At 35.6% G+C, this 26,618-nt stretch overlaps 1 protein-coding gene across 1 annotated transcript; it reads left to right on the top strand.

The window, feature by feature from the left end:
* The first annotated feature begins 907 nt into the window (after nucleotides 1-907).
* loxl4 (lysyl oxidase-like 4) lies at nucleotides 908-19,792 on the top strand. The gene is made up of 15 exons (XM_083540583.1): nucleotides 908-993; nucleotides 1,943-2,241; nucleotides 2,968-3,236; nucleotides 3,600-3,814; nucleotides 8,920-8,958; nucleotides 9,125-9,338; nucleotides 9,513-9,693; nucleotides 12,667-12,821; nucleotides 13,290-13,457; nucleotides 13,973-14,135; nucleotides 15,444-15,687; nucleotides 16,601-16,716; nucleotides 16,798-16,934; nucleotides 17,767-17,878; nucleotides 17,984-19,792. Exons 2-15 carry the CDS (start codon nucleotides 1,956-1,958, stop codon nucleotides 18,052-18,054), a joined length of 2,370 nt encoding a protein of 789 aa, XP_083396709.1. The 5' UTR covers nucleotides 908-993; nucleotides 1,943-1,955; the 3' UTR covers nucleotides 18,055-19,792.
* The last annotated feature ends 6,826 nt before the right edge of the window (nucleotides 19,793-26,618 follow it).

A 26,618-nucleotide genomic window follows, 5' to 3' on the forward strand; every position in this document is an offset into this window, starting at 1 on the left:
AACATGTAGATTAGTAGATATTAGTTAACAACCTGCCAAATTATAAATGATGAAACATTTTTACAGCATGGTATTTTATTTTATTATTTTTTTGTTTGCCCTACTGCCTCAGAGTGGAATTAAGTCTTCATAGTAAATATTGTTCACCTTCTACACCCACCTTGTTTGAGCTGATGGAATGTAATTGCTATGAATACATCTGTTTCTCTAAATGAGTCCCAGTGAGGTTTTCTGTAAACCTGAAATACTTTAACAACAACAGCAAAGGCTTTACTCAGCTACAATCCTTTCACTCATATGTTTTAATAATATATAGTGCTGGCTATTTTCAAAACAGGTATGTGCAAAAATATTTTTTAAAACAAATAAATGTCTGAAAGCAGGTAGCAAATATCTGATTGCTGGAACAGTTTCTCTCTTATCCTTGAGAAACAAATAAGACATACTAATTAACTATGTTTTGGAGGAACAGTAGTGTTTAGTTAATGAAAATGAAAATATTGCTGGGAAAATGTAAAAAAAAAAAAAAAATTTGAAGGGAAAAAAAACAAACAGCTCATGTTGATGTCTTGATCACAAGTGATATATTTGGAAAAATGTCACTGCCTACACGTCTTTCAAAACCTATATATATAAATATATATTTATTTAAATGAACTTTTGGATTTGGATGCAATGAATTTAAGCTACCATCATAAAAATTAAGATATTTTTTTATTACTCATTAATTCCATAATTCCTGCTAGTTTCAAGAGTGAAGGTTCTTCATTTTAATCCATGTAGTTACAAGTAAATGGATGGTTGGCTTAATTGGACTGAAATGTGAGTTGGAGAAAGGGACATGTGTGGGAGGACCAAATGGTGATGGAGGGAAAGAGGGAGGGAGGAAGGGAAAGGAACAGAGTGAGTGAGGACCTCTTTTTAGTAGTGCACTCCTTTCTTCATTCACATTATCCTGATCAGGGACGTATGTGATTCTGGTGTGTCTTCAAGGTGAGAAAACCTTTGCTTTGCTTTTTAAATTTGAAATGTGAACAATATTGGCCATAGTGGATGTGTGAGGTTTTTTTGCACATTGTACTGCTCATTTTTGGATTTTTTTCTTATCCTTTACTGAAATTTTGGATTCACAAAGTTTAATAAACCTGTTGATTAGCATTACACTTGCAATTTACTAGAGTCACTTATTACACATGGCTTTCTCTTTCAGGGTTTGTTTAGCAGGGGCTAAAGAAAGATGTTTGTGTTACTAATTTTATTGCCTGCATCTGCGGGTTATGAAATATATAGATAGTTATGTGGGTTTAATTCCCAGCATGTTTGTGGTGACAGTTTTTTAAACCCCTGTTGTTGGCATTTTGTTTGATGGTTTAAAGACACATGTATACTGGGAGCAGTACGTTTTAAAAACAATTTAAATGGAGTAGAACTGTACTTGTTAAAGAGCCTACTGCTGAATAAGTTATGCAATATATTTGTATAAATAAACTATAAAAAGTTAGCAATTTAAAAACAGACAAGTTACAAATTGAGGGGCTTAATTCAGACTTGTATTTAAAATGATCTGGTGATGTTTCACCTGAAACTCCAGCATAATGTGTAATACCAATAACAATCAAATATGTTTTTTATATTAGTAAAGGGTTTATGTTGTTTTTATTTTATTTAAATTTTTTTAATGTAGATTTCCCTGGTTTCCTCCCACTGTAAAAAAAACCCTCCAAAACAATTAACATTGGTGAATTAGAAATACAGAAGTGTCCATTGTGACCATGAATTATTGAATGAATGAATGAATGGTAATAAGCACTTGCTAGACTGTGTTGGATGTAGAACCTCATACTATTCTGACAGTTATGTCTATTAAAATAATAAAAAAAAAACAAATATGATGAACTTAATAAGATTAACACCATTTACTTGGAATACTTTTTTTTTTCAGGAGTGCTGATAATATGGCACTGGCTGTCTGTCTCTGTTGGAGCTCCATGTTTCTTGTAACTGTTCTTGCAGTCCCGCGCTCTCCTGCTAACTTAGGCCACACATCATCTGCCAAAGTACGTTTAGTGGGAAACGGGCACAGAGAGAATGAAGGTCGCATTGAAGTGCTGCACAACAGTACATGGGGAACTGTGTGTGATGACGAGGTTGACATTAAATTGGCAAATGTGGTTTGTAGAGAACTAGGCTTCCGAGGGGCCATCACATGGGCACACAGCGCCAGATATGGAGAGGGAGATGGTGAGTAATGAGGACCAAAGCTAACATCTGCTTAGACTCAGTTTTTTTTATGATTATTTATAGATAGATAGATAGATAGATAGATAGATAGATAGATAGATAGATAGATAGATAGATAGATGGATAGATGGATAGATAGATAGAACTTGGAAGATCCTTCTTGGGATTGTAGTGCTTTATGTAGAAGTGTAAGAAAACAGCAAACAGTAGCAAATCAAAGCATCTGTGATGGGTGGCGAAACATATTTAAGATTATACCACAAGTCCAGATGCCATGCCTTACCACTTACAGTCTTTCAGAATGACTGTCATAAATATAACGTTATAACACTTCTAAAGACAACTTTCCTCCCACCGGTGTGAAAGTCTAACTTTGCTGTTCTTTACATTGACCTACTCTGCCCTATAATTTAACTTAAAGGCTACCATAAAGATCCCCAGTAAACCAAAGCAAGTATAACACTACTTGGCCAGGCAGCACCATCATTAAAACTAAACAAAGGCTTCATTCTGCACATCTAACAAATACTCTACATTCTCTCAGACAGCTTCAGGAGAATGCTCCTTCATTGCTTTTATTGATGTATTGTTTATAGAGACGTGTCTCAGGTTTTTGTATTTGCTCTGCACGATATAATGTCCACATAAAACACCACATTTTCTGTCCAGTCATGCCAATGATGCTATTTCTAGATACATTCCTGACATTTTGTTTTGCACTAACAGGTCCTATTTGGATGGATAATGTGCGTTGTGATGGTTCAGAGAAATCAGTGAAAGAGTGCAAGTCAAATGGATGGGGCGTCCATGACTGCAAACACTCAGAGGACCTTGGTGTAGTGTGTAATCCTGAGAGAAGACTTGACCAAATAGTTTCTGGAGGGCCTAGAAGAAGCTCTTCTACTAGAAGCAATGCTGCTACCTCAAACCAGTGGCATGATATCTACTCGAATTCAAGAGCCCCCGGGCAGGGCAGACACCAGTCACATGATCCGGTAAGTAGCCAGAGAGGCTGATGCATCTCTACACATCATATTAACTTTAATGCAAGTGCTATCTTAAGAGAAGTAAGAGTTGGAATGACATACATTCCTATTTTCATCTTGAAGATGTATTTTCTGTTTAGACAGTTTTCACAGATTAGTCTGTTATCAAACTCATTTCTGAAATCTTGAAGTAATATGTACCTCAAATTATTGCAGACAATACATTCTTGTCATGGCAGTCATTTTTTAATTTGTATAACTACGTAATGAGTTATATATTTTTTATCTGTTTCAAATATTTCTTATTAAATTACCATAACTGGCATCTTAAAACATCCTCAAAACATTCCAAACCATTTGCCTTGTTTTCAGCCTAGCAGTAAAGTAAAGATTCAGGAAGTTCGACTGCGGCCAGTTTTGATGGCAACGAAGAAACGTGCATTAGTGACACAGGGCGTGGTGGAAGTAAAGCATGCTGGAAGATGGAGGCAGGTCTGTGACAAAGGCTGGAGTCTGAACAGCAGCAGGGTGGTGTGTGGCATGCTGGGATTCCCTGAAGCTTTGCAGCCTAACATAAAAGCATATAAGTAGGTTTATCTTTTATATTTCTTAATGTTTGTGTAGGAAGGCTGACACTAAATATATTATTGCTCAGTTGTTAATGTGTTTTAGGTGGTTAATGATTGTTAATTAAAAAAAAATAATAATTCATTGTGACAAGTTGTGCAAAAGGGATTTGCTTCAAATACGCTTGTCTTGTCAGAAAGTTTTCCAGACAGGTATTGATTATGGTTCTATGCTCTTAAGGGAAAGAAGGAGAGAAGATGTATTGCATAACATGCCCTCAAGTCACCTCTTCTATTTACCGGAGCAGGTCTTTTGTTTGTCTTATCTCCTTTTTCTGGGCACCTCTTACAAACACGAACACTTAGGCAGTGATTTAAAGGTTGTTTAAAATTTACTGGTGTTATCTGTGCACCCAATTTTGGAGATAAAATGTCTCGCATAAGCCTTGGGGTTTTTGGTGAAAGGCCTAATATCCTTCTCGATTGCTCGTGCAGGACAAAATCAATTTAATACAACAAAATGTTTTTTAATAGATAGAGCATCTGTTTCTTATACTAATGGCTTTATTAGCTGTGACCCTCCTGACTTTCATTCTAAAATAAACATTCAAGCTTTATATTTACCTGCATTTACTTTGCCAGCAATCTGCTGTTTCCGTTCTCACAGAACTATGATATAATGCTTTTATATATATAATATATAGACTTTAGGAACACATCATATTTCAAGCCACATTCACATTTTAGTATGAATTCATTATAGCCATCAGTTTGAAATAAAACTGATGAATTTTCCAATACCCCCCACACACACGATGTTATCCTCAAGGGAATATCTTTTGTGGCTGTAGTACACATCTTTTACCTAAAGTCAATTTACCTTCACAGCTTTACTCTAAAAAGTAATTATGGTCCATTTAGGTACATTATAATTGACAATTGCAACTGAAAGTTTATGGTGCACAGCAGTATTGAAAAGCTGCAAGTTCAGCTGAAGTTATTAGTCAAGCATTCTGGCAACCTAGAAATTGCAAAGGTTGTATCATTCTTAAAGCATGTGACTGAAACATAAGTGACAGGACATACACTATATTATCTAGCTGGCTCATATACAGAAAGGGATGGTTGATGATAACTGGAATTGTGGAAATAAAAGCATTAGTAAGAGTATAAGCTTTTTGCCTAAATCAGCATACTGAGTGTTTCTTTCTTCACAATCATTTTTGTGGTAAGGCTTTAAAGTTAACAAAAGAGTAGAGTCATTTAGAGTATGCAAAAAGTGATAAGTATCAGTGGCTACATTTTGTCGTGGGCCATTTAGAATGCTGGTATGGAATATAATACAACAGCATCACATAGGATTCAACAAGGATTCTTGTTTTCAGCTAGAGTTCAAAAAGGAATGGCAATATATTAACTCTGTACTTGCTAAACATTAAAAACAGATAATTGGTTAAATTTAGTATCTGGGCTCTGGTAAAAACCAATATGCACATCTCTGTGAGCAATGGTTTGTGATTTAGGATTTTTAAAGGACGTCTAATATGTTCATGAGCACATATGTTAAAGCTTAAGTGGCAATATATGGCAGTGTGTGGTGGCCCAAGAATCCACTCTTAGTGCCACATGGACAGGAAATGTATTTTTAGGCCTTTAGAATGATCCCTTTTCTAGAACATAAATACAGGATAGAAGTGCAGCTGAGGAAGGCCAGGGCCTTTTTTTTCTTAGAAATATCCACACTTTAAATAGTATTTATTCATAGAATTCTCTATCATACAGTAATTTCCAACAATTAAGCAATACTTATTGCAATTAGAGAAGTTAAAGATAAATATATGTTAAATATGATGATCTTATGTGTTTTATGTTAAGATGGATATCCCTTAACTTTCTCTTGAAAACTGTGATTATTTCTACTGGAGTTTAGACATTTGTAATTTTGGGTCTTATTTTGGATGTAGTTATTACATTGAATTTGCACCCTAAAGCATTCTTCTCTTTAAATAAAGAAGTATGGAAAAACTAATTTTATATCTGACAAAGATTTACTTTAAGTCAGATATAATGAAATGTCTTTCTTTTAGAAAGGCAGGAGTGTTTTATCTACAATGAGAGCTTATGATGAGGTCAGTGAAATCTGATGTATTCTAAAGTTATACAAATGGCTGACTTTTTAATGGCATTCTCAATTTATACTGCTTGAGTTTGGATTATAAAATTCACCCACCTCCTGACCTCACCATGTTGTACGTGTCTGTACACCACGTAGCTCCAGACTCGACCAAGGCAGACAGGGCAAATTCTTCATTCGCCCACTCAGCGTCTCAATCCAGGTAGCTCCACCCACCTTCTGTTGGGTGCTTTGCTGAAGATACTGTAATTACATGTTAAGGAGCTGAGGATTTCTGAGATTCTCGTGTACAGGGAAAACGGAGATTCAATTATAGCTGTGCTGTATGGCCTGCTGTGTCAGCGCCAGACTCTTGGTTTCACCACATAGAGATTGAAAGACTTAGACCACTGTTTGCTTTAATTATCCTATTGCTTAAGTTCTTTTATAGTCAGGTATCAATTTAACATTTTTGTTGGCCAATACTGTCTGCTTGTAGGCTTGCAGTACTTAATGGATTCTGTCATACCTTTTACTCATGATTTCAGGCCTAGGATATCTATTTGGGTACAAATTAGATGCATATAGAAGAATTAAGCACTGTTTATATGTATATAAATGTATGTATATATTTTTAAATGGCTCGGCTGGCAATAACTTTGAGCTGGAAGATTTGTCCCTTCCTAAAATCAAAGTATGCTATTGGTTTAAGCTAAAATTTCTTGGGTTATGTGTATCTCATTGTGTGCTGCTTTAAAGTAGCTGTCAACTGTGGATTTGAATTCGAAAGACTGCTGTCAGCAAATTATATAACAGTTAGTGAGGTGAGTCTACAATAACTTAACTATAGGCAACATACTGAGACTAACACTCATGATGTAATGATCATGTACTCTAACAGCTGGTCAACAATTCTACCAGTGTTACGGCTGCTGCATTGGATATTTGCATTACTTATTACTTTGCCTAAAACAGCTTGGTAATTATGATACTGCAGTGAGAACATGCTACAGAATTTTTTTTTTCTCAATATGATATTACATAAGACATTTTCTGCCTAACTATCAAATGTAAAAATAAAATTATCAATTTATTTTATGCATATATTTAAACATTTACAGTTTAAACATTTACAGAGGATTTTCTCAGAATAGACATTCAGTGATACATGCAATAACAGACAATGTAAGTGAGATTCAGTAAAGAAGAGAGAGTGTGAGTGTATTTCAAATGATGCCTAAAAACAGTAGCGTGATTGTTGCGTCAAAACAGACTAGCCCTCCCTATCATTAAGCTTTGCTGGTTCAGTAATAAAGTAAGGGTGTAACTCTAAGACTAATTACATGAGCAGGTGGGTATTTTCAAGGACAAGACTGTCAGAACAAATTTAAACACAATCCTGTGAGAAGATATGTCTGGTGGACTGTAGACTGAATAGTTCATTCAGCTCTTCACATTACCCTTAAGCCTTAACACTTAAGGAGGTTGCAGTTTGTGAGTTTGTGAACAAACAATCAGAGGGAATCAGAGGGAGTGTGTGTGTGTGTGTGTGTGTGTGTGTGTGTGTGTGTGTGTGTGTGTGTGTGTGTGTGTGTGTGTGTGTGTGTGTGTGTGTGTGTGTGTGTGGGATTGATTCATTTGGCTATGTTGTTCAGAGATCACAGACTTTTCCTAGAGATTTTCTGCCAAAAACTCTGGCAGCTGTAAACTTCATTTGTCTAGTCAGTTTTAACTAGGAAATATATTATAGGAATAATTTAACTGAAAGGCCTCCTGAAAACTAAATTTACAATAATGCCTAATTTTTATTGCCAATAATGCAAATTTAGCAGCCATGGGTTTTCTGTGGCTCTCCAGTATCGACTGTAGCATACTTATTTTTTATCATGCACCAGACAATATCTACTTTAACCAGCATTTGATACATTTTTGTGACTTGTCCTACAAAATGTCAGTAGATTAAACATGATAAAATCATATAAAGCACAATAACAGAGAAAGTTTTCCTGGCCAGAGGATAATAAAGAATTATGACGCACACTGCGTGTCTGATGTGTATTGCACTGGCAGCGGATTCTCTAAAAAGGAGTTTTCCCTTACACAGGATTGTTTGTGATTTCTTTTTTTTCACTTAAAATCCGGTCATCTGAAACTCATTGAAGGTCAGTTTGTTTTGTGGGCAGTCTTGCCGTTCCCATTCTAGGACACTCATGCTGCTAGAAATGTCTGTTTTTTCAATCAACAACTTTGAAAGCATTCTCAGACCAAAGTTTTTCCCAGACCAAACGATTTTGTAGACTAAAACTGCATATGTCTATTTGGCTGTATATTGGTATAAAATGGTATTTACATTATCCTATTTCCTAGCAGTGACACCCATATTTGCAAAGTGAATTGTTCTGTTTGTTCTTTCAGGTGAATATAAACATAACTAAACTGCTTGATCTTATCCTTGCTAAGTGTTACCGTTTCAACTGCCATTTCTAGAAATAACACTTATGTGGTTTACAGTTGAACATTTGATAAGTACAGAGCGGATATGGGACTTTGAGTAAACTGAGAGTTAAAAACTTTTCTAACTGTTGGTATGGACAGTTGTTCCACATGTACACAGAGATTTAATAGTTTTGCACTTGTGACCTTAGGCATTGAAAATTCCAAAAACCTATTTAAACCCTTTCATGCAAACACAGGACATTTTGGCTGTATCAAAAAATATCCTGTATAAAAGAGTATAACTGGGAATGACTTGGTCAAGACACAAGAACAACATGTCTTTACTGAAGCTGTCTGCCACAAAACCACACATGCACCTACATACTTTGTCTACCACAAAACCACACATCCTTTCATATTCCTAGATGGTTTTGTTTGGGAGTATATGTATATATGTATCCATTTAATTAGTGACAATCCTTTTTTTTTTTATTGTTTGGGTGATTGTAAGCAGCACAATCAAAATAAAGGCACCCTGACTTGCAGTATACAGTACATTGTCTTTATGTTCTTACAGAAAAATATGGGATGAAAAAGTCAAGGATCCATCAACCAGGTATGACTTCTTTAAGTTCATAGGTGTTTCTATCTTTCCAAGGTAGTAAAAATATGTTTTAATGAGCTAAATCTCACAGGGCACTAACTAACATCTATAAATGTCATGCCTCTGCACCTTTTTCGCATTGTAACCAGACTCGACCGCTCCCTTGCACTTCCCACAGGCTAAGTTTTATGGCCAAAAAGAAGAGTTTTTGGGTGGAGAAAATGCATTGCCTTGGTACAGAACCCAGCCTGGCAGAGTGCCGTGCCCAGCTCTCCATTCCTCATGGTACTACCCCATGTAAGAATGGACGCTATGTCGTGGTCCACTGCAAACCTGGGCCACAATTTTCACGCATGTCCTCAGGGAGACCTCAAGCCTCACATCTGATCAAGGTATGCCTATTTTACTTTCATTCTGGGGTAAAATGTTATGTAAAACACAGGGTGTGAGAATGAGGAATTTTTTAGTTTTTTGGATAATTCTAAAGCTCAAAGCCTGAGTTATTATAATGACTCTCAATAAGGAAGTAATAACAAACAAATACTGCATTGTGTATTTTGTCCTAGCCGGCAGTGCGGTTGAAGTCAGGACCTCGCTTGGGTGAAGGCAGGGTGGAAGTTTTGCGTGAAGGAAAGTGGGGAACTGTGGTTGATCATCTTTGGGATCGTGTCTCTGCCAGTGTGGTATGCAGAGAATTGGGTTTTGGTACTGCCAAAGAAGCCCTAACTGGAGCCTACATGGGACAAGGTAAGCTATTTTGTTTTAAAGTGACATTTGTAGCATCATATTTTAGATGAATTCATTTATACATATATTTAATCTATAAGCAGTTTAGAGGTAAGTGCACAGTACTGGCAGCTTGGGATTTGAGCTCATGACATTTTCATTGAGATCATGACCACTTTTTCCACTTTCTATTATTACTACACAATGTGACACAATGGTGGAGCAATTCAGAAAGTTGTTTTCCCACTTTTGAAAAAAACATGCCGTTAAATGACATTCATTTGCTCCTATGTGTCAATCCAGGTATATGCCCATCCAGGGTATATTCCCACATCATACACAATGTGCACTGAACAGGCCTTCAGTCCACCATGACCCTGACTAGTGTATTGCTATTGTAGAAGGAGTTCTTAGTTATGTCATCCAAATGGTAACATTTCATGGCTATTAAATGAACCACCTTTTTTTTTTTTTTTTTTTTTTTTTAAAGGTGATTTGTGTTGCTGCACATTTTGTTTGTTTTCTCAATCCAACCCAATTAGAGCAACACAGTAGTGGAATTGTTATTTTCGTGTAGAAACCATGTAGAAACTGACGCGTATATGAGTTTTAACATTGTGCTCTTTCAGAGATATTTTTTTTCCATGCCACTGTCACCTTTATTTTGCTGGTTAGGGTATTCTAGGCTCCTTTGTGAACATAATTATTGCTGAAATTGGAATGCAAATGAAATAAACTAAATTAATATAAAAAGACTAGACCACATAGACAAAGCCAAAATGAGATTGTAGCTACTCCAGCCTCCAACTAAATTAGCAATTGAAATAAAATTAAGTGCTATTACTTAGCACTGAATTTACACATAATTATATAATAACTAAATGTGGCATATTTATTTTAACAACGATATAACTAAATAAAAATTGTTGACAATTTAACAATTTATTAAATTTGGTATTTGTACTCAGCAGATCTTTATAGTGTTGTACAGATATTACACTAAAATAGCCATGACTTTCAAATAACTCTTTCTCAGAAACCATGGTTTTAATTAGGATAAAATGTTGGCTAGTCTGTAGCCCAAAGATTAAGTGATTATTTTAAAATACATTGCCACCATTTCTGCAATTAATGATCCAACACATTCACATTTTCTACAGGCAGGTTAAGATGTATTTCTGTAACGGATTAATTAGTCATTTTGTTTGGATTTGTCTGACTCAGCTGCCTATAACTGAATCAAAATTTAACCAATTGTGGTCATTATTGGAAAAGTGGGTGTGAGTGTTTGGGTGTGGATTCATGAATTGGTCTTTCTGAGTTGCATTCATAAAAGGTAAACAGTTGCACTGCACAAGCATTTTCTTTGGTGCATACACATTTTGGACTTTGTAGAAAGCTCCCTCTGTAGCGGTGAGTCTCAAGATGAAAGTGAAAGTTGGGATAACATGCTTACATAGTTGTTACTTACTGGTTCTGATGCCAGCAAACCACAGAAAGTCTTCAAATAATCTTAAAATAAATATAATCTAATGTGTAGTTTAACAGTTTTAACATGACATTCACTCAAAAGAAACACAACTTGTATAGAGTTTGTATACTCAGCTATTACTGGAAGCGGAATGCCAGTTGTTCACGGTTATAGATAGAAAAAATTTTCATGTTTGTTCTTCAGAATTATTGGTTAAAGTTGAACAAAACAACTATTCGGACTGTTTAGTAATTTGTGATGTATTTCTCGAATCCAATCATCATCCCTTGCTGTGATATCACTTTTTTCTTAATTATTTTTAAGGTAAAATTCATGTAAAGTTACTGGAGGAAACATTCTTCATAAGGCTATTCTTAATTACATCATCAATTGCCAAAATTACAGGGAAAATGGATGAGAATCAGTTTCCACTTCTTACCAATGGTGTATATTTGTCCTTATGTAATTTCCTCAATAAAGTATACATCCAGTTGTAACCTCAAGTCCTTAACCGGTTTCTTGTGATTCCCTTCTTGCTCAAATGGTTTCCCAGAACTATGGAAAAACTTGTCTCTGTGCAGTCTCCATTTAGATAGTGTGGTTCTTGTGTTTGTCCCAGGAGGTAAACAACTGGTAGAGATTTCACTGGCTGGGTTGAAAATGGTTTTTTGATGAGTTGTAGAATTTAACAAAACACACCATACTGCAATTTGAGACAACCGCTTTTGTCCATAGCCGCTCCCCATAGCTCTGACCAGCATTTTTTTTTAACTGCTTCTGCGGCAATGGAAGATAAAGAAAACATATGATTACGCCTCTCTCACATTAATCTTATTCATAGTCATCTCACCTCATTTGCACCATGTAACTTGTGATGATTTCCACTCTCAGACCTCCACCTTCTAAAAAGGTTGTCTAGCCACGTATTCGTTAAAAGCAAACCAATAAAGAAAATAATCTGTGAGTTATAACGGAGATGGACGACAGACTGAGCTGATACTTACTATTTATTAGGCACAGTTCTGAAAGAACAAAAATGATTAACACGAAGAAGCAGACATTGTTTGCTTTATATACATAAAATGATACTAACTGAATGTCAAGAGATGTGAAGAATATTATCGGCTGCCATTGTTTCTCTTTAACTGGCAAATGTTGAACTCATCTCTCATATCGTATCTTCTTTATGTGTATATAGATATAAAATAAAGATCACAAAGATTTACACAAAAGGAGCTTGTTAAACAAATTCAAGTGCACACATGATCATTTTATTTTATTGTCAAATATCATACAGAATAGACTTTATGCCTGAACACTTCTTACGTATATTCAGTAGAATCTTAGCGCATTCTTATTGCAAAGTGTACTAGCAGCAATAGTTCATTATTTAAGTAGTACATAAGTGATTATTATTTTATATATGTCTTCCAGCTCTGCACAAGATTTTACTAATCTGGCTGGGAGAATCCACAAAAGTGATGGAAACCATATTTGAGTTTTTCTTTTCTGATATTTTACAGGAACCGGGCCAATCCATATAAACTCGGTTCAATGTACAGGAAGAGAGCGCTCCATCTTGGATTGCCATTTCCAACAAGTTCAGCCCTGGACATTCAAACATACCCAAGATGCATCTGTCAAATGTAATGTTCCCAAGACAGGCTTTGAAACCACAGTGAGTACATTTTCTCCCAGACTTCTTGGGTGTCACATTATGTTTGTACTGGTGCTTGTAAAAAAAAGTAATCTGTATCTTTATTTTACAATTAAAAAATTCCTAAGCATGACAAATGTAGAATTATGAAAGCCTTCAGTGATTAAGACTGATAGTAAAAATAGCAGTTATTAAGCTACTGCTGGTCAGCAGAAGTTTTATTGTCTGTGTATTGCTTTTAAATTCATGTGGGGTATTTATGTATGTTTTTCCTTTGCTACTGGAAAGTTTAATAGAGTGTTAAAATATTCATTGAAGCATGGGCCATAGCTGATTTTAACACCTTGCATTTGCACTTTAATAATGATTTTTGTTGATTCATTGTGAATATATGTCTGTCAATATGTATACATTAAATCTCTGTGTGTGTGTGTGTGTGTGTGTGTGTGTGTGTGTGTGTGTGTGTGTGTGTGTGTGTGTGTGTGTCAGGTGCGGTTAGTAGGAGGCAGAGATGTGTCAGAAGGCCGGGTGGAAGTGCTAATGGAGGTTGGGGGCAGGAAGCGCTGGGGAGCAGTGTGCAGTGAGAACTGGGGCATTAACGAGGCAATGGTAGTGTGCAGACAGCTGGGCTTTGGCTTTGCTGCACGTGCCCATCAGGTGAGTTTACATGTAGCACATGGTACTGATTAAGAATGCAACACTTCCCAGCATTCACTGAATGCATTACTTGTTCTCTCCTTTCTAAACATTGCCACAGTTACGTCTGTGGGTGGATTGTGTTGTGCATATTTTTCGAGGAAGTGTACTTTTAAACACGTACGTTTTATACACTGGTTGTTCTGTCATGTAGAATGGGTTGGATTGGAAGACACAGGTTTTCTGAAGTGCATATTACGATGTTAATTGTATTTTTTTTTGGTCATGCTTCTGGAAATCTTATAGAACAAATTCCTGCAAAACCAGGTAGCAATTGACAGCAATCTGTGTCATAATGAAGTTTATATTTAATTCAGCCACACAGGCTTTTGTTCATACTGAAAGTAGAGCAGAACTTTTGAGCAGGACATTTGTAATAAATAAATGGTCACTGTAATCATAGCTGGTAGTTGTTTGTGGAAAATGTACCATACAAATTATTCAGTATTTAAAGAACAGTAACTGAACCTGAACAGGACACATATTACTGGCCCGGGGACCCTAATGCTCATGAAGTGCTACTGAGTGGGACTCACTGCGTGGGCACTGAACTCTCCATTCAGCAATGTCGCCGAAACAGCAATGTATATTGTCCCCGTGGAGGAGGAACCAAAGCAGCCGGAGTCACCTGCTCAGAAGGTAATGTAACTTATAGTGACTAAAAGACCAGTCAATATAAGTTTAACTGAAGATTTAAAGCCAACAAAAATGTATCATATTAAAATCCAAAATTACTGACCCATAGTAATTTAATAAGTGAAGTTTTGATCTTAAACAGACAACCACTCTGTGTAGTCTTATACTAACAAATGATCAAACTTTTTACAAATGTGCTTTATTTCCCTTTTTGTGGAAAAAAAATCTGAAGATAATCACAGCATTAAGTCAAACACAAATGGCAAAACTAGTAGAAGGATAATATTCCACTCTCCCATGCAGAATATGTTGTTGCTCCACTCTCCCCTTTTTATTCATCAATTTGTGCATTATGGCAGTTCTCTTTAAACCCAGACACTTGAGAAGGCCTTCACCAAACAGTTTTTCTGTCTCTACAAGCATTTTTGTTTTGATTATGATATAGATTTAACCTCCTGGTAGAGACAACAAGGTTTAGTGATCAAATACCTGTGGAATTCATGATGTCATGTTCCTGATTTAAACCAGCCTCAAAGCATCAATGATTTCCACAGCATAAAAGGTGCCTTTTATTGTAGATCATATGTACAGATACTTATGTTTTAAAAAACTCTGGTAAAAGTTGAAGTACTGACTACACCTTTTCCTTAAAAAAGTATCAATTTTTTGCTTCCTGTTTTAGTGTCATGCTGGTAACATACTCATATATTAATACAAAATATTTTCAAATGTTGTAATCTAATTCAGGCCGAACAACACTATATAAAACACAAGCAAAGAAAAGATGATTATGATCAGGTGATCAGGAATGTCTCTGTTCTCAGTCATGTTTACATTGCTGACTTTCTCTCTCTTTAATCCATGTTAGCTACATACTTCTTGTTGCCTTCTGCCCTGCTTGTTGTTAGCTTCGTAAACTAGCCTAAATCTGTGGTGTCTGATAGCCAGGAATGATACACCAGTGGTAAATTGAAAAAGCTGAGCAATGACAAGAAACAGGCTGATTGGCTGAAAATGGTGCGCAATGAGAAAAATATTGATCATCTCACCAAATAGATTATTACAAAAGTAATGAGCCTTGTTTAAAAATGTTGAAAGTAGAAAGTACAGATATTTGTGTAAAAAAAGGAATGAGTGAAAGTAAAAAGTTGTCTAAATAATAAATAGTGAAGTAAAGTACCAGGAAAATCTACTTAAGTACAGTAACAAAGTATTTGTACTTCATTACGTTTCATCTCTGGTTTTAGTGTTCTAGATTAACTATCGTAACACAACTTGTCTTTACATGTTCTGTTTTTGCACCTGCTCTAGTTGCCCCCGACCTGGTGTTGGATTCACAACTGGTGCAGGAATCAGCATATCTGGAGGATCGACCACTTCACTTGCTCACCTGTGCTCATGAGGAGAACTGCCTGTCTTCTTCAGCCAGAAGTATGAACTGGCCTTATGGCCACCGGCGTCTGCTGCGTTTTTCCTCCCGTATCATGAACCTGGGAAGAGCCGACTTCAGGCCCAAAGCTTCACGAGAATCCTGGACATGGCACCAATGCCATAGGTAAGACTTAGGAACCAGACCAAATTTTGGTTTTAAAAAACAAGATTGTTTTGTTGTTGCTATACAAGATATTGGTATTTTCAAGTGGAAGCTTTGATATAAGATCACCCTGGTCTCCTGTTTCATTGTAGAAGTATTCAGGTAGGAGATTATCTAATATTAATCCAAACAAATGTTTGCAAGTGCTCACTCTTTACTCAGTTGCTGTATACCAGTTATTAGACAGACTCTATCGACATTTTTTATTTATTTTTTTTATTAAAGAAATACTCATTTCAATTTCCCATTAAGTTTACCACACAAATATAAATAATTTTTGTTCACAATAGTCAACTAAACTAATAAAGTAATAAAGACTCAAGTGCATATACAAATGTACAAGCAGCTATAGAATGTCACTAACATTGTCAAATCTATAATCAGCCAATAAATTAAATACCTTTTTTCTTTTTTTTTCTTTTTGGTAAATACACAACTTTAACTGAATACTATCTGAAAATAATAGCAACCCAGTCGGTTGGAACAAGGTAAACTGTTCAGGACCAGGATAGCCCTTTTCTATACTTTATTCATTAATCTCTTAAAGAAACACCACAGAGGTATGCATTTCAAAGCAGTCCATTCAGGCAACCTGAATAAACAGAGCTGCGAACACAACTCTGCCAGGACGTCAACAGCATTCAGTAAGGGGTGTTACCCTGCAGCCAACACCTTCATATTGCAGCAGTGAGGTCATTCACAAACACTCTATAGTGGCTCAGTGTTCTGTACTCACATACCAAGCTTCCTTAAGATAAAGTGTTTCAATCCATGAGACACAATTCCAAGACACAATTCTATTAAATGAATACGGCAAGTAATCAATTACAACTTACGTCATTAGTGACAGATTGATTTGATGGTGTGTTCACAGGCACTACCACAGCATCGAAGTGTTTACACACTATGACCTTCTCACACTTAACGGAACCAAAGTGGCAGAAGGACACAAAGCCAGTTTTTGTCTGGAGGACACATTTTGTCCTGATGGTAAATACATCATAAATTTTAACCATTTAAATCTTCAGCATTACATATCGATGTGAGGTTAATTCCCATCTTTCCCTTTAGGACTTCAGAAACGCTTTTCCTGTTACAACTATGGAGATCAAGGAATTTCAGTGGGTTGTTGGGATACATATCGTCATGATATTGACTGCCAATGGGTAGATATCACAGATGTCAGGCCAGGAGATTATATCTTCCATGTAAGTTTTATATTCTTTGGATACTGTTTTTTTTATTGTATTATAATATTGTACTGTAAAAATTGGAAAAGCCATTCATGATGGGCCTGCCTTTAAACCCTAAACCTCCCCTCATCCTGCAGTCAAGGCAAGACTTTTTGAGCACTTTCTCTCTGTCATTAACATAGTTACATGCTAATCAAGAAAAATCTTTATGGTCTATAGCCACTGAAATTACTGCCTTTTAGCTTGTGATTGTTTACCCCTGTTGTGAGACATAACTTAAACTACAAAATTTACATGACCACTTTAGGACCTAATTTTTTTATACATCCCATACTGCTGCAGTAAAAGGTGGGTCAACAATATCCCTTCATTTGACACAGCTAATTGGTCAATGGAGAGTATTTTTTGTTGTTGTTTTTTCACATTCCTTTCTCAATAGGATCATAGATACAGTATAAACCTGTACCCTGAACGCTATACACAATAGGTCCAAAAATAGCAAGACAAAAATACTTTTAATTTATTTAGTCTGTTTAGATTATTGAGTATTAAAAGGCCCCATACAAGCTCTGAAATGCTTATTGGTATGTATGTATGTTGCATATATTTTTTACAATTGATAAAGGGTGCATGTGAAAAGTAAATTATTAGTCTTTCTCAAAGACCTCACTGATCAGTAGCCCAAATCCTATGCTACCATAAACAATTAATGCTTAATATTTCACATTAATTTTCTTTGTTGGGGTAATGAGCTAAATGTGTAATTATATAATAAATTATAAATAATTATAATGATTAATTATTAAATAATAAATTAATGATTTTTCCTCATTACTTGTCACCATAGGTGGAAGTAAATCCGTCACTGGACATGGCAGAGTCAGACTTCATGAATAATGTAATGCGCTGTAGGTGCAGATATGATGGTCACAGAGTCTTTATGTACGGCTGTCATGCAGGTATGGTCATATTATTGTACACCAACTCTCAAGCATTCATTAATTAATCTCACAAACTATATTTATATGTCACTAATGTGAAATTGCCTAATTTTCCCTGCACAGGGGACGCCTATAGTGCTGAGATTGAAGACTTGTTTGAACACCAGCGCCAGATCACTAATAACTTCCTCTGAGCTGTGTGACCTGTTCCACTACGGAGGATAAACCATCATTTCAAAAAGTCAAAATGCATTTATAAGTGGAGATGTAGTAACTGTTCAGTTAGCACCTCAGTGCTAACCAGTTACTGAAAATGACAAAAAGAGATGGAGATTTATTTATATTTGCTGATAAGTTTATTAATTAGTGGTCAATGGAGGTAAACAATATAAAATTTTAATATAGCGATATCTCGGAATAGATAGATTTTGGTATATACATAATTTACTCTTTTTTTTTTATCTGAATATATAGATTACATTTTATTCGCTGACCTCCAGCACAGTGAATTTTATTACAATATATTCAGTAATATTCTTTGAGTGTTGCACTTTACATGTTGGCCATCAGTATTCTTTATAGATAAATTGCCCTATCTTCACCATAGGGTCAGAATTGAGGTCTTTGTTGTTTTTATTTTTTATTGTTTTTATTGTTTTTATTGTTTTATTTTTGTTTTATTCAGTATTTAACTCTATACCTCCCTGCCCTTTTGTTCTTGTCTTTCTGCCTTTCCATCAAGCTAATGTGTTTGGGAAGTTCCTGAAATGGTTATATATTATTACAGTCATTTGTACAGTACAAAATGCTAATTAATTTATTTAATGCTTTGTTGAGCTCATTTTATATTTGAATCTAGGAAAGGTTATTTTTTATTAATCTTTACATTTAATAAACATTTATAATGTTTGTATTCATCTTTTGAACCATCAGGAGCCTGAAGCAAGAGAAAAAGTGCAAGTAAACAGAGTAAAGCTTTGCTTATTTGAATATGGAGGGGGAAAAAAAATCTGCTTTAAAGTAAAACAACTTGCTTGACTGAAGCATTAATGTATTTATTAATGGAAAACACACCTTTATTGATGAGTATTGTGTTATCATGTCACAGCTATGACACCTTGGTCTGTTTATTACCTCATTAGCTTCCCTTTGAAGAAATTTACTAGCAGCCACTAACTGTATAAGCATTTTAGATCATGAACTGTAACTGTAACCTCAATGACATTTTTATCTTTAAAGACGTGTACATTTGAGTGAGCTTTTCACCAGCTTATATGTCTGCTTATTTAAAAAAAAAAAGCCTATTTTGATACACTTTTACAACATACTGTAGTTATCATGTTTCAAAAGGTGCAAAATGACTTACTGTTTTTTTTTCCTTAGTGTATTGAGTGTTCTAGGATTCTGAAAATATTTTCTACTTATTTACTTTTACATGCTTTTATAATGTACTCTGAATCTTTTTATTTTCCAGTTGATGTTTATTTAAAAGCCATCATCACACAATACTGTATTTCCACTATAAGGAAGCTGTGTGAACTGTCGCTAGGCAAAGGTTATATTTGATACTCAATGTACATGGTTCCTGAAACCCATATTCTGTCTTCAGCTCAGTCTAAACAAATACTATTTTATCCCATTTGCTCTCAGGGATGAACTGTTTGTGTGACATTGGTTTTATTGAGGGTTCTAAAGCATACAAAAGCAGATCAGATATTGATTAGAAATTTATAATCCAGGTCATTTCAGATGCTGTAGAACTGGGTGCTGATTTTTTCTTTCCCACAAAAGTGGCTTCTCACTGGTTGGTAGTCATTGTACTAATATTAAAATTAATGCAAAGACTGTGTTCTAATGTGAATGGAAATAACTAATCAGGTGCAAGTCAGCTAAATGAATAAATGATCAATAAATATATGAGTATGTTTTTGATCTAACTGTATGTTCCTATTTTGTATTGGCAACAAGCTACGAAAAGATGCATGGATATGTACTGTATGTATTCTCTTTACTGTCTTAGGTTTGCATTCATTTAAAAAAATTTGTTAATGCAAATATAATTGTTTAATTGTCTGTGCTACCTTAGTTACTATTGCAAAACAGGGAGTTTAACTGAAGGGCATAGCTGAGAAAACTTCCTAATAAGTGGGTGGATTTGAGCACCTGGTTGATTCACTGCTGTGGTGCTTATCACCGAGCATCAACACGCAGGAGTAAACTGACAGCCACTGTGTTCTCTTTTTACCCGTGCAAACCAAAAGTATGTACTGTTTCCAAACATGTTTGCATATGGAATGCCAAATTCTCTCCACCCTGCCCTTCCTCGACAAACCTTCAACTACTACGTGACTATACACACAGCAAATAAACACATGAAGCTTAAAAAAATAAAAGGACTATTTTTTTAAAAAAACCCTAGTACACTAAATTACTCGTTACAAAATTGCATTCTTATAATATGACTATGAATACCTTACTAAAAACACCCTTTCCCCCCTTTTTTCCCATCCTATGAGACTGTTATACAGCCAACAAATAAAGAATAACCTGCACATTTGCTTGCATGAAACTAAATTCATATAATGTACACATTTTCAATTGTTTTCAATATCCAGTGGACTGACATATGCTGTTTGAGTGTATGTGTGAGGTTTTAGGGTGCTACGCTGTTCATTGGGCAATAATTGTGTAATAAGCATTAAAATAAAGGGCATTAAATGTAATAATCATGAGTGGCATAATTAAAATGTAATAATCATAAATGCAGTTAAAAGAAACAGTAACATTAAAATCTTTAATTCCACTATGTTGTAAAGATTAACGTACAGATATACATGCATCAAACCCTTTTTTGCATTCGGACCACTGTTATATGAACTACATGCATCTACTGAATGCATACATGTGCATATATGGTGTGTGAGTCTAAAGGTGTGTGTATGAGAGAGAAAGAGAGAGAGAGAAAGAGAGAAGAGAGAGAGAGAGAGAGAGAGAGAGAGAGAGAGAGAGAGAGAGAGAGAGAGAGAGAAAACTTGCTTCTTATAGCTTCACCCTGGCCTGGGAGGGTGTCCCAACAATTACAGCTATATATACACTGAAGAAAATGAGAGCTGTTAAAAGTGCTGATTATAGGGTGGATTGGGGAAGGAGCCGATGGCAAAGGGAAGGATTTAGCAGGGTCATGAGGCTCAGTGAAGGGAACAGAGTCTGTACTCTTAGAATGAAAAAAAAAAATCTTGCTGGCACAGGGCAGCAGAGGTGTTCACTAAATTTGACTGATTTGCAGTTTTATGGATCTGACTACTTAGAAGAGTTTCCTACAAACAGAACATATTTCTTTTTATGATTTACACTTTAGACCATTTTAGATAAGAGGAATCAGGACAGATAAGACAAGCAAAGACAGAATTTCGGACAGGGCAATGGCAGAAATATTTAAACCATATGTATGTATGTATGTATGTATGTATGATTCTATCTATCTATCTATCTATCTATCTATCTATCTATCTATCTATCTATCTATCTATCTATCTATCTATCTATCTATCTATCTATCTATCTATCTGATTAATATTCAATAATGCAGTAAGAGAAGGTACAGGCCTAAGACCAAATAACTAATCTCATTTATTCTGTGAATTTCACTGTCACATAAAGAAATGGGGGAAAGAAGTGCAAATAGAGAGTAAAGCAACAGATTTGTGACAAACATTATAATAGGAACATTATAGCCATAATAAATCCCAGTACTGTGGATACTCGAAGATGATAAGAAATTATGTGAATGTGACAAAGTCTGTTGTTGGGAAGTGTAGTCCATGGCAGCCATAATCTTAGGCTATAGTGTGTCCTTGGAGGAAGTGTTTACTGTTGCTGTCCTAGTACAGTTTTGTACATCTTCTTCTTCTTCTTTTGGCTTCTCCCATTAGGGGTTGCCAGAGCAGATCATCCATCTCCATACCCCCCCTGTCCTCTACACCTGCCTCTTTCACACCAACTACCTGCATGTCCTACATTATCACATTCATGAACCTCCTGCTTGGTCTTCCTCTTTTCCTCCGTCCTAGTGTCTCCATCCTCAGCATTCTCCTACCGATATACCCCATGTCCCTCCTCTGCATATGTCCAAACCATCTCAATGTCGCCTCCCTCACCTTATCTCCAAAATGTCCTACATGCACTGTCTCTCTAATAAATTACAGTTTTGTACGTCTATACAATATATGTATTTTGTAGCATTATATAGAGTATATTATTTAGTCTCCTTCCAAATCATTTAGTCTCCTTTGATCAAAAATACAACATTTTAAGGTAATTTGGCAAAAAGAAATAAAAATCCTACAGGAACTTGTAGATCATTTTAAATGTGTCTCCATCTAGTGGTGTCATGTGAAAGCAGCATCATTACCCGCTCACTCATTTTCAGAAACTGCTTTATTCTGATTAGTGTCCAGGAGGTTTTGGACCTTATCTCAGGATCACTGAGATTTATGTGGAAATACAACCAGATTGGGATGCCAGTCAGAGGACACCATGAACTGGAGCATCACTATAATTTATTTATCTTTATTGCACTGCTTATTTCTGGTCATGGTAGAACTGAAAATCTTAAAAACTGGGAACAAGAGAGAAATATCATAAAACCAGTCTCTTACCTCACACACCACATATATATGTACTGCATGTGAAAGCAGACTTGTTTAATTGTTTTTACTGGGTTATCTGCTTTAGTAATAGCACTGATACTCACTGCAATTCAACGATCTGTTATATGCAATTGTGTAGTATATTGATAATTTCTATAGCTGTGATATCATAATGATGGTATTAAGAGGTGGATTGACTGAGGTAGGACACCACTGAAGGCCTAGGTGTGAAATGCACTGCCTTCCACTGAGATATTATACTATTATTATTATTTTAATTTTTTATCATTATTTCTAGACATTAAAAAAAGGCTAAAATTTTAAAATTATATTTTAGTAATCTCCATTTTGAGTAATATAACTTTAAAACGTGCTTAGCAAAGGTAAATTTAAAGGTCTAGAAATATTTGTAATTTTTTTCTTATTTTATTATTCTTGCATTTGCTTTAGCTTATGCTTGCATTCTAGTCATTTGTGCAACTGGCTTTCCCTGTATTGAATTACATGAGTCAGGACTTGTTCAGGTCCATTCGCTCCAGTGCAAACAGCAATCACACAGATATCTAACACTGCACCGGAGGTTCTTTAAGGTATCACTCCATCTTCACACATAGGCCTGTCTTTGTGCTCAGTGTAAAAGTTAATGGAAACCGGGACAGTGGAGAGATTTCCCCTTAACCACCTTTCATGTGTAAAACTGTTTCCTGTGGCAAAAGAAATAGGACATTAAATATCGGCTGGTCTTTCAATCATTTATCACATATTTGTTCTCATGCCACTGACTTGCAGAATTGACAGAATTGCAGTTGCATAAAGACACAGCCAAGATCGCATATCAAAGTTGAAATTATCCTTACATAAAGCGGATTTTCTTAACAGGTTATGTTGATAAGATGTCCTTTGACAAGTTAAAAAAATTATACCAAAAGATCCTATAAAGTGTGCATGAAACATTTAGTAAAATTTACTAAAACCTATTAACAAGTTCTTTATAGCTTTAACTGCTATTCATTTTCAACACAACATTCAGATGTATGCTAAACTACTTATATAATTACTTGCAATGGTGATTTTAATTAAATATTTCTGCCTCTACTATGGCCCATATTGTGCCTGAATATATGAGGGGAGTGATCCAACATAAAAAGGTCCTGAATTTTTATCATCTCTTACACTTTAAACCTTTTACTATATAAAATGACCTCCAACTTCTCCATCAACTATGTGCTGTTTATGAGGCTTTGTGCAGAGCATTGCTCTGAAAGCAGCCAAACACTATCTTGATTAGGTAGTGAATGCTTCATTTTTCAGCTACATTTCTGTTCAGCATTACAGTTGTTCACTCAGCATTGCAGGTTTTTATTAATCATGCATTTTAGTGCAAATTACCATTTGGCAAGTGTTACACCTGTAAAGAAATGATTCTATAATTAATCTTGAATACATTAGCAAGCAATTAAACCCACCTAATACCCTCATAAAAAAACGTGAAGCTGTTTAATGGTTTAAAAAAAAAAAAGATTACACGTTTAGTATAAATTATGTGACCAAGGCAGGTACACGTTTAGTATAAATTATGTGACCAATACAGTAAACTGTATGCTGTAGGTGGTGTAGATATGTTGTCTTTTCTGGTTTTCTAGTTTTTCTTTGCTAATCAAATAAAAAGTCAAAAACTGACATATACTGATTCGTTATTTAAATGTTCTGGAATGTCCAATTTTAAACCAGATCCTGACTCTTAGCAAGAAATGTCCAAAAAGGTGTCCAATATACCTTTTTTTCAAGGTTAACAGTTTCCTGACTCTAAAGATAAAGTAAAGTCCTGTGTCTCTTTTCACCCTTGGTGCAGATAAACCCTGAACTTTATATGCAAAACTGAATGCAGAGACATATCAGTAGTTGCTGCCAGGTTTTACTGCACAATAAATAAATCCTGAACAAGGCTTTTCAAAGCTCACACACATATATAACTCTACCATACTGGAGAACAGAGCTCCAATGACATTTTAGTCCTCTGAGCATTGCTCTTTAACTTCACACCACTCAGCTCAAGTCTATTCTTGAGAAGAACAAAATGGGCACATTTGAACAATTGTCTAGCCTAATAATATTTAGGATTTAACAAGCGATTAGAATAGCCTTTATTTGTCATACATACATTACAGAAAAGTGAATTGATATTCTTTACATATCCCAGCTTGTTTGGAAGCTGGGGACAGAGCACAGGGTCAGCCATGATGCAGCACCCCTGGAACACAGAGGGTTAAGCTCAAGGACCCAAAAGTGGCAGCTTGTCAATACAGGGGCTTGAACGCTCAACCTTCCGATCAGTTACCCAGCACCTTAAACACTGACCTACCACTCCCCACTAGAGAGTCAGCCTATGCCTCAGTGTCTAGTGAAGTGAACCTTATGTGGAAGGTGTTAAATATCTGTTTGTCATCATGGCTTGCTGATACTTTATGTAATTACAAAAGTATTCTGATTTATTAAAGCGGAATTTCAATTTGCTCAAGTGATGTTCAACAAACAGAAGTCATAGAAGTTTACAAAAAAGGAATTTATAGGTGTTAGGAGAAATCAATCAAGGTCAAGGAAATGTATAATTAATACAGTGGTATGAAAAATTACCCCCAGCTCTCTCTGTGGCATGCCCCCTCCTTGATGCTCCCTTGTTATTTATCTACTCTGTCACACTGTTGTTGTGATTATTAATGTCATACGGTGGTAAACCCCCTCTGGGATCAATATTTCTTAAATTAAAGCAAAAAAAAAAAAAGTGCATTTCCTCAGCTGGCCATACTCATGGGTGGCAGGAGTTACCTGGATGAATTATCATAAATTTAGCCTGCAGACTAGAGACAGCTAGACATCATTAAAAGTAATACTGAGACTCTAAATGTCTAACTTTGAGTGAGATGCTAGCTTGATTAATTCTATTCTGTGTGAAAAGAAATCTCTTAGAATTACACAGTTTCACAAATGTTTAATAGTACTATTGTCATATTGATCCCATTTAGTCCATACTTTGAATAACTTATGTTTTAAGTAAGTATGAGCTTATGTAGCTTACTTAAAAACCCTAGCTGACCAAACAATCAATTTTACACACTGAATTACTGAAGGTGCAGAAAACAGTGTGCTGAGGTTGAAGATCTGTTTTGTGAGATCCTACTTGACCACTTTCTTTTAAATCAATAGTCCATTAGTTTGGGAATAGCACCAGCTTTATCCCAGCCTTTAGATTCAGTGCAAAATAAATTCTTATCATGTGAGTCACTGTGGCTTTGCATTCCGCACGAGGTGTAATGGTGCATTAGTAGGCCTTAACAGATAAAATAAATTGCTCCGAAGAAGAAACAAATGCTATAGTGACCGAGTTGCAACATTTAAATCAAGAATGCAAGTAATGCATCCTGCCATCTAACGTGTATACCGTAGGAGATTTTGATTGTATTGTGGAAAAATGGCTAAAAGCAATTATACTTTTAGAGGAATGTTGCAGAGATTAATTGCAGAGAAACTTATCCTGCTAAACATATCCATGCTGGCATCCGGTCCCTACCTCACACCCCCATCACCATAGACAGACAGGTTCTCTCTATGCTTTTATAAGAGTTCTGGGAATCGATTTGTAATTAATTTGAGAGAATGATAAATATGACAGAAGTGAGAGTTAAGCACCTTGGACTGACATGCCTTTTTATCTCAGCAAAGCAATTTTTGTAAACTGTCAGTTTAAATCTCAGATGTAACTGTTTTGAATTATTTGTCCTACTCCTCCTCATTTTTTAGCACCCAGTCCACACCGGAGGAGACATTCACACATTCTGCACATGACACAATAATAGAAAAACATGCAAATTCACCACTGAATTGTGGCAAATTATATGTAGTGGATTTAATTTAAAGACATTTCTGGCTGACAATCTGACACTGATTTGTAAAGACAATTGGGACATGCTCCATAAAAAAGCCTGTACAAGCCGAAATGGTTAAAAAAAATCACTGTTTGATTTCCTTTATTGACTTGACAAATCCTGGGGACATGAAAGTCATGTGTCAGATCTGTCATGATGGATGAGTTCTTGGGTTTCGTACATATC

The sequence above is a fragment of the Silurus aristotelis genome (genome assembly GCF_946808225.1).
Source record: "Silurus aristotelis genome assembly, chromosome: 4".
Taxonomy (NCBI): Eukaryota; Metazoa; Chordata; class Actinopteri; order Siluriformes; family Siluridae; genus Silurus; species Silurus aristotelis.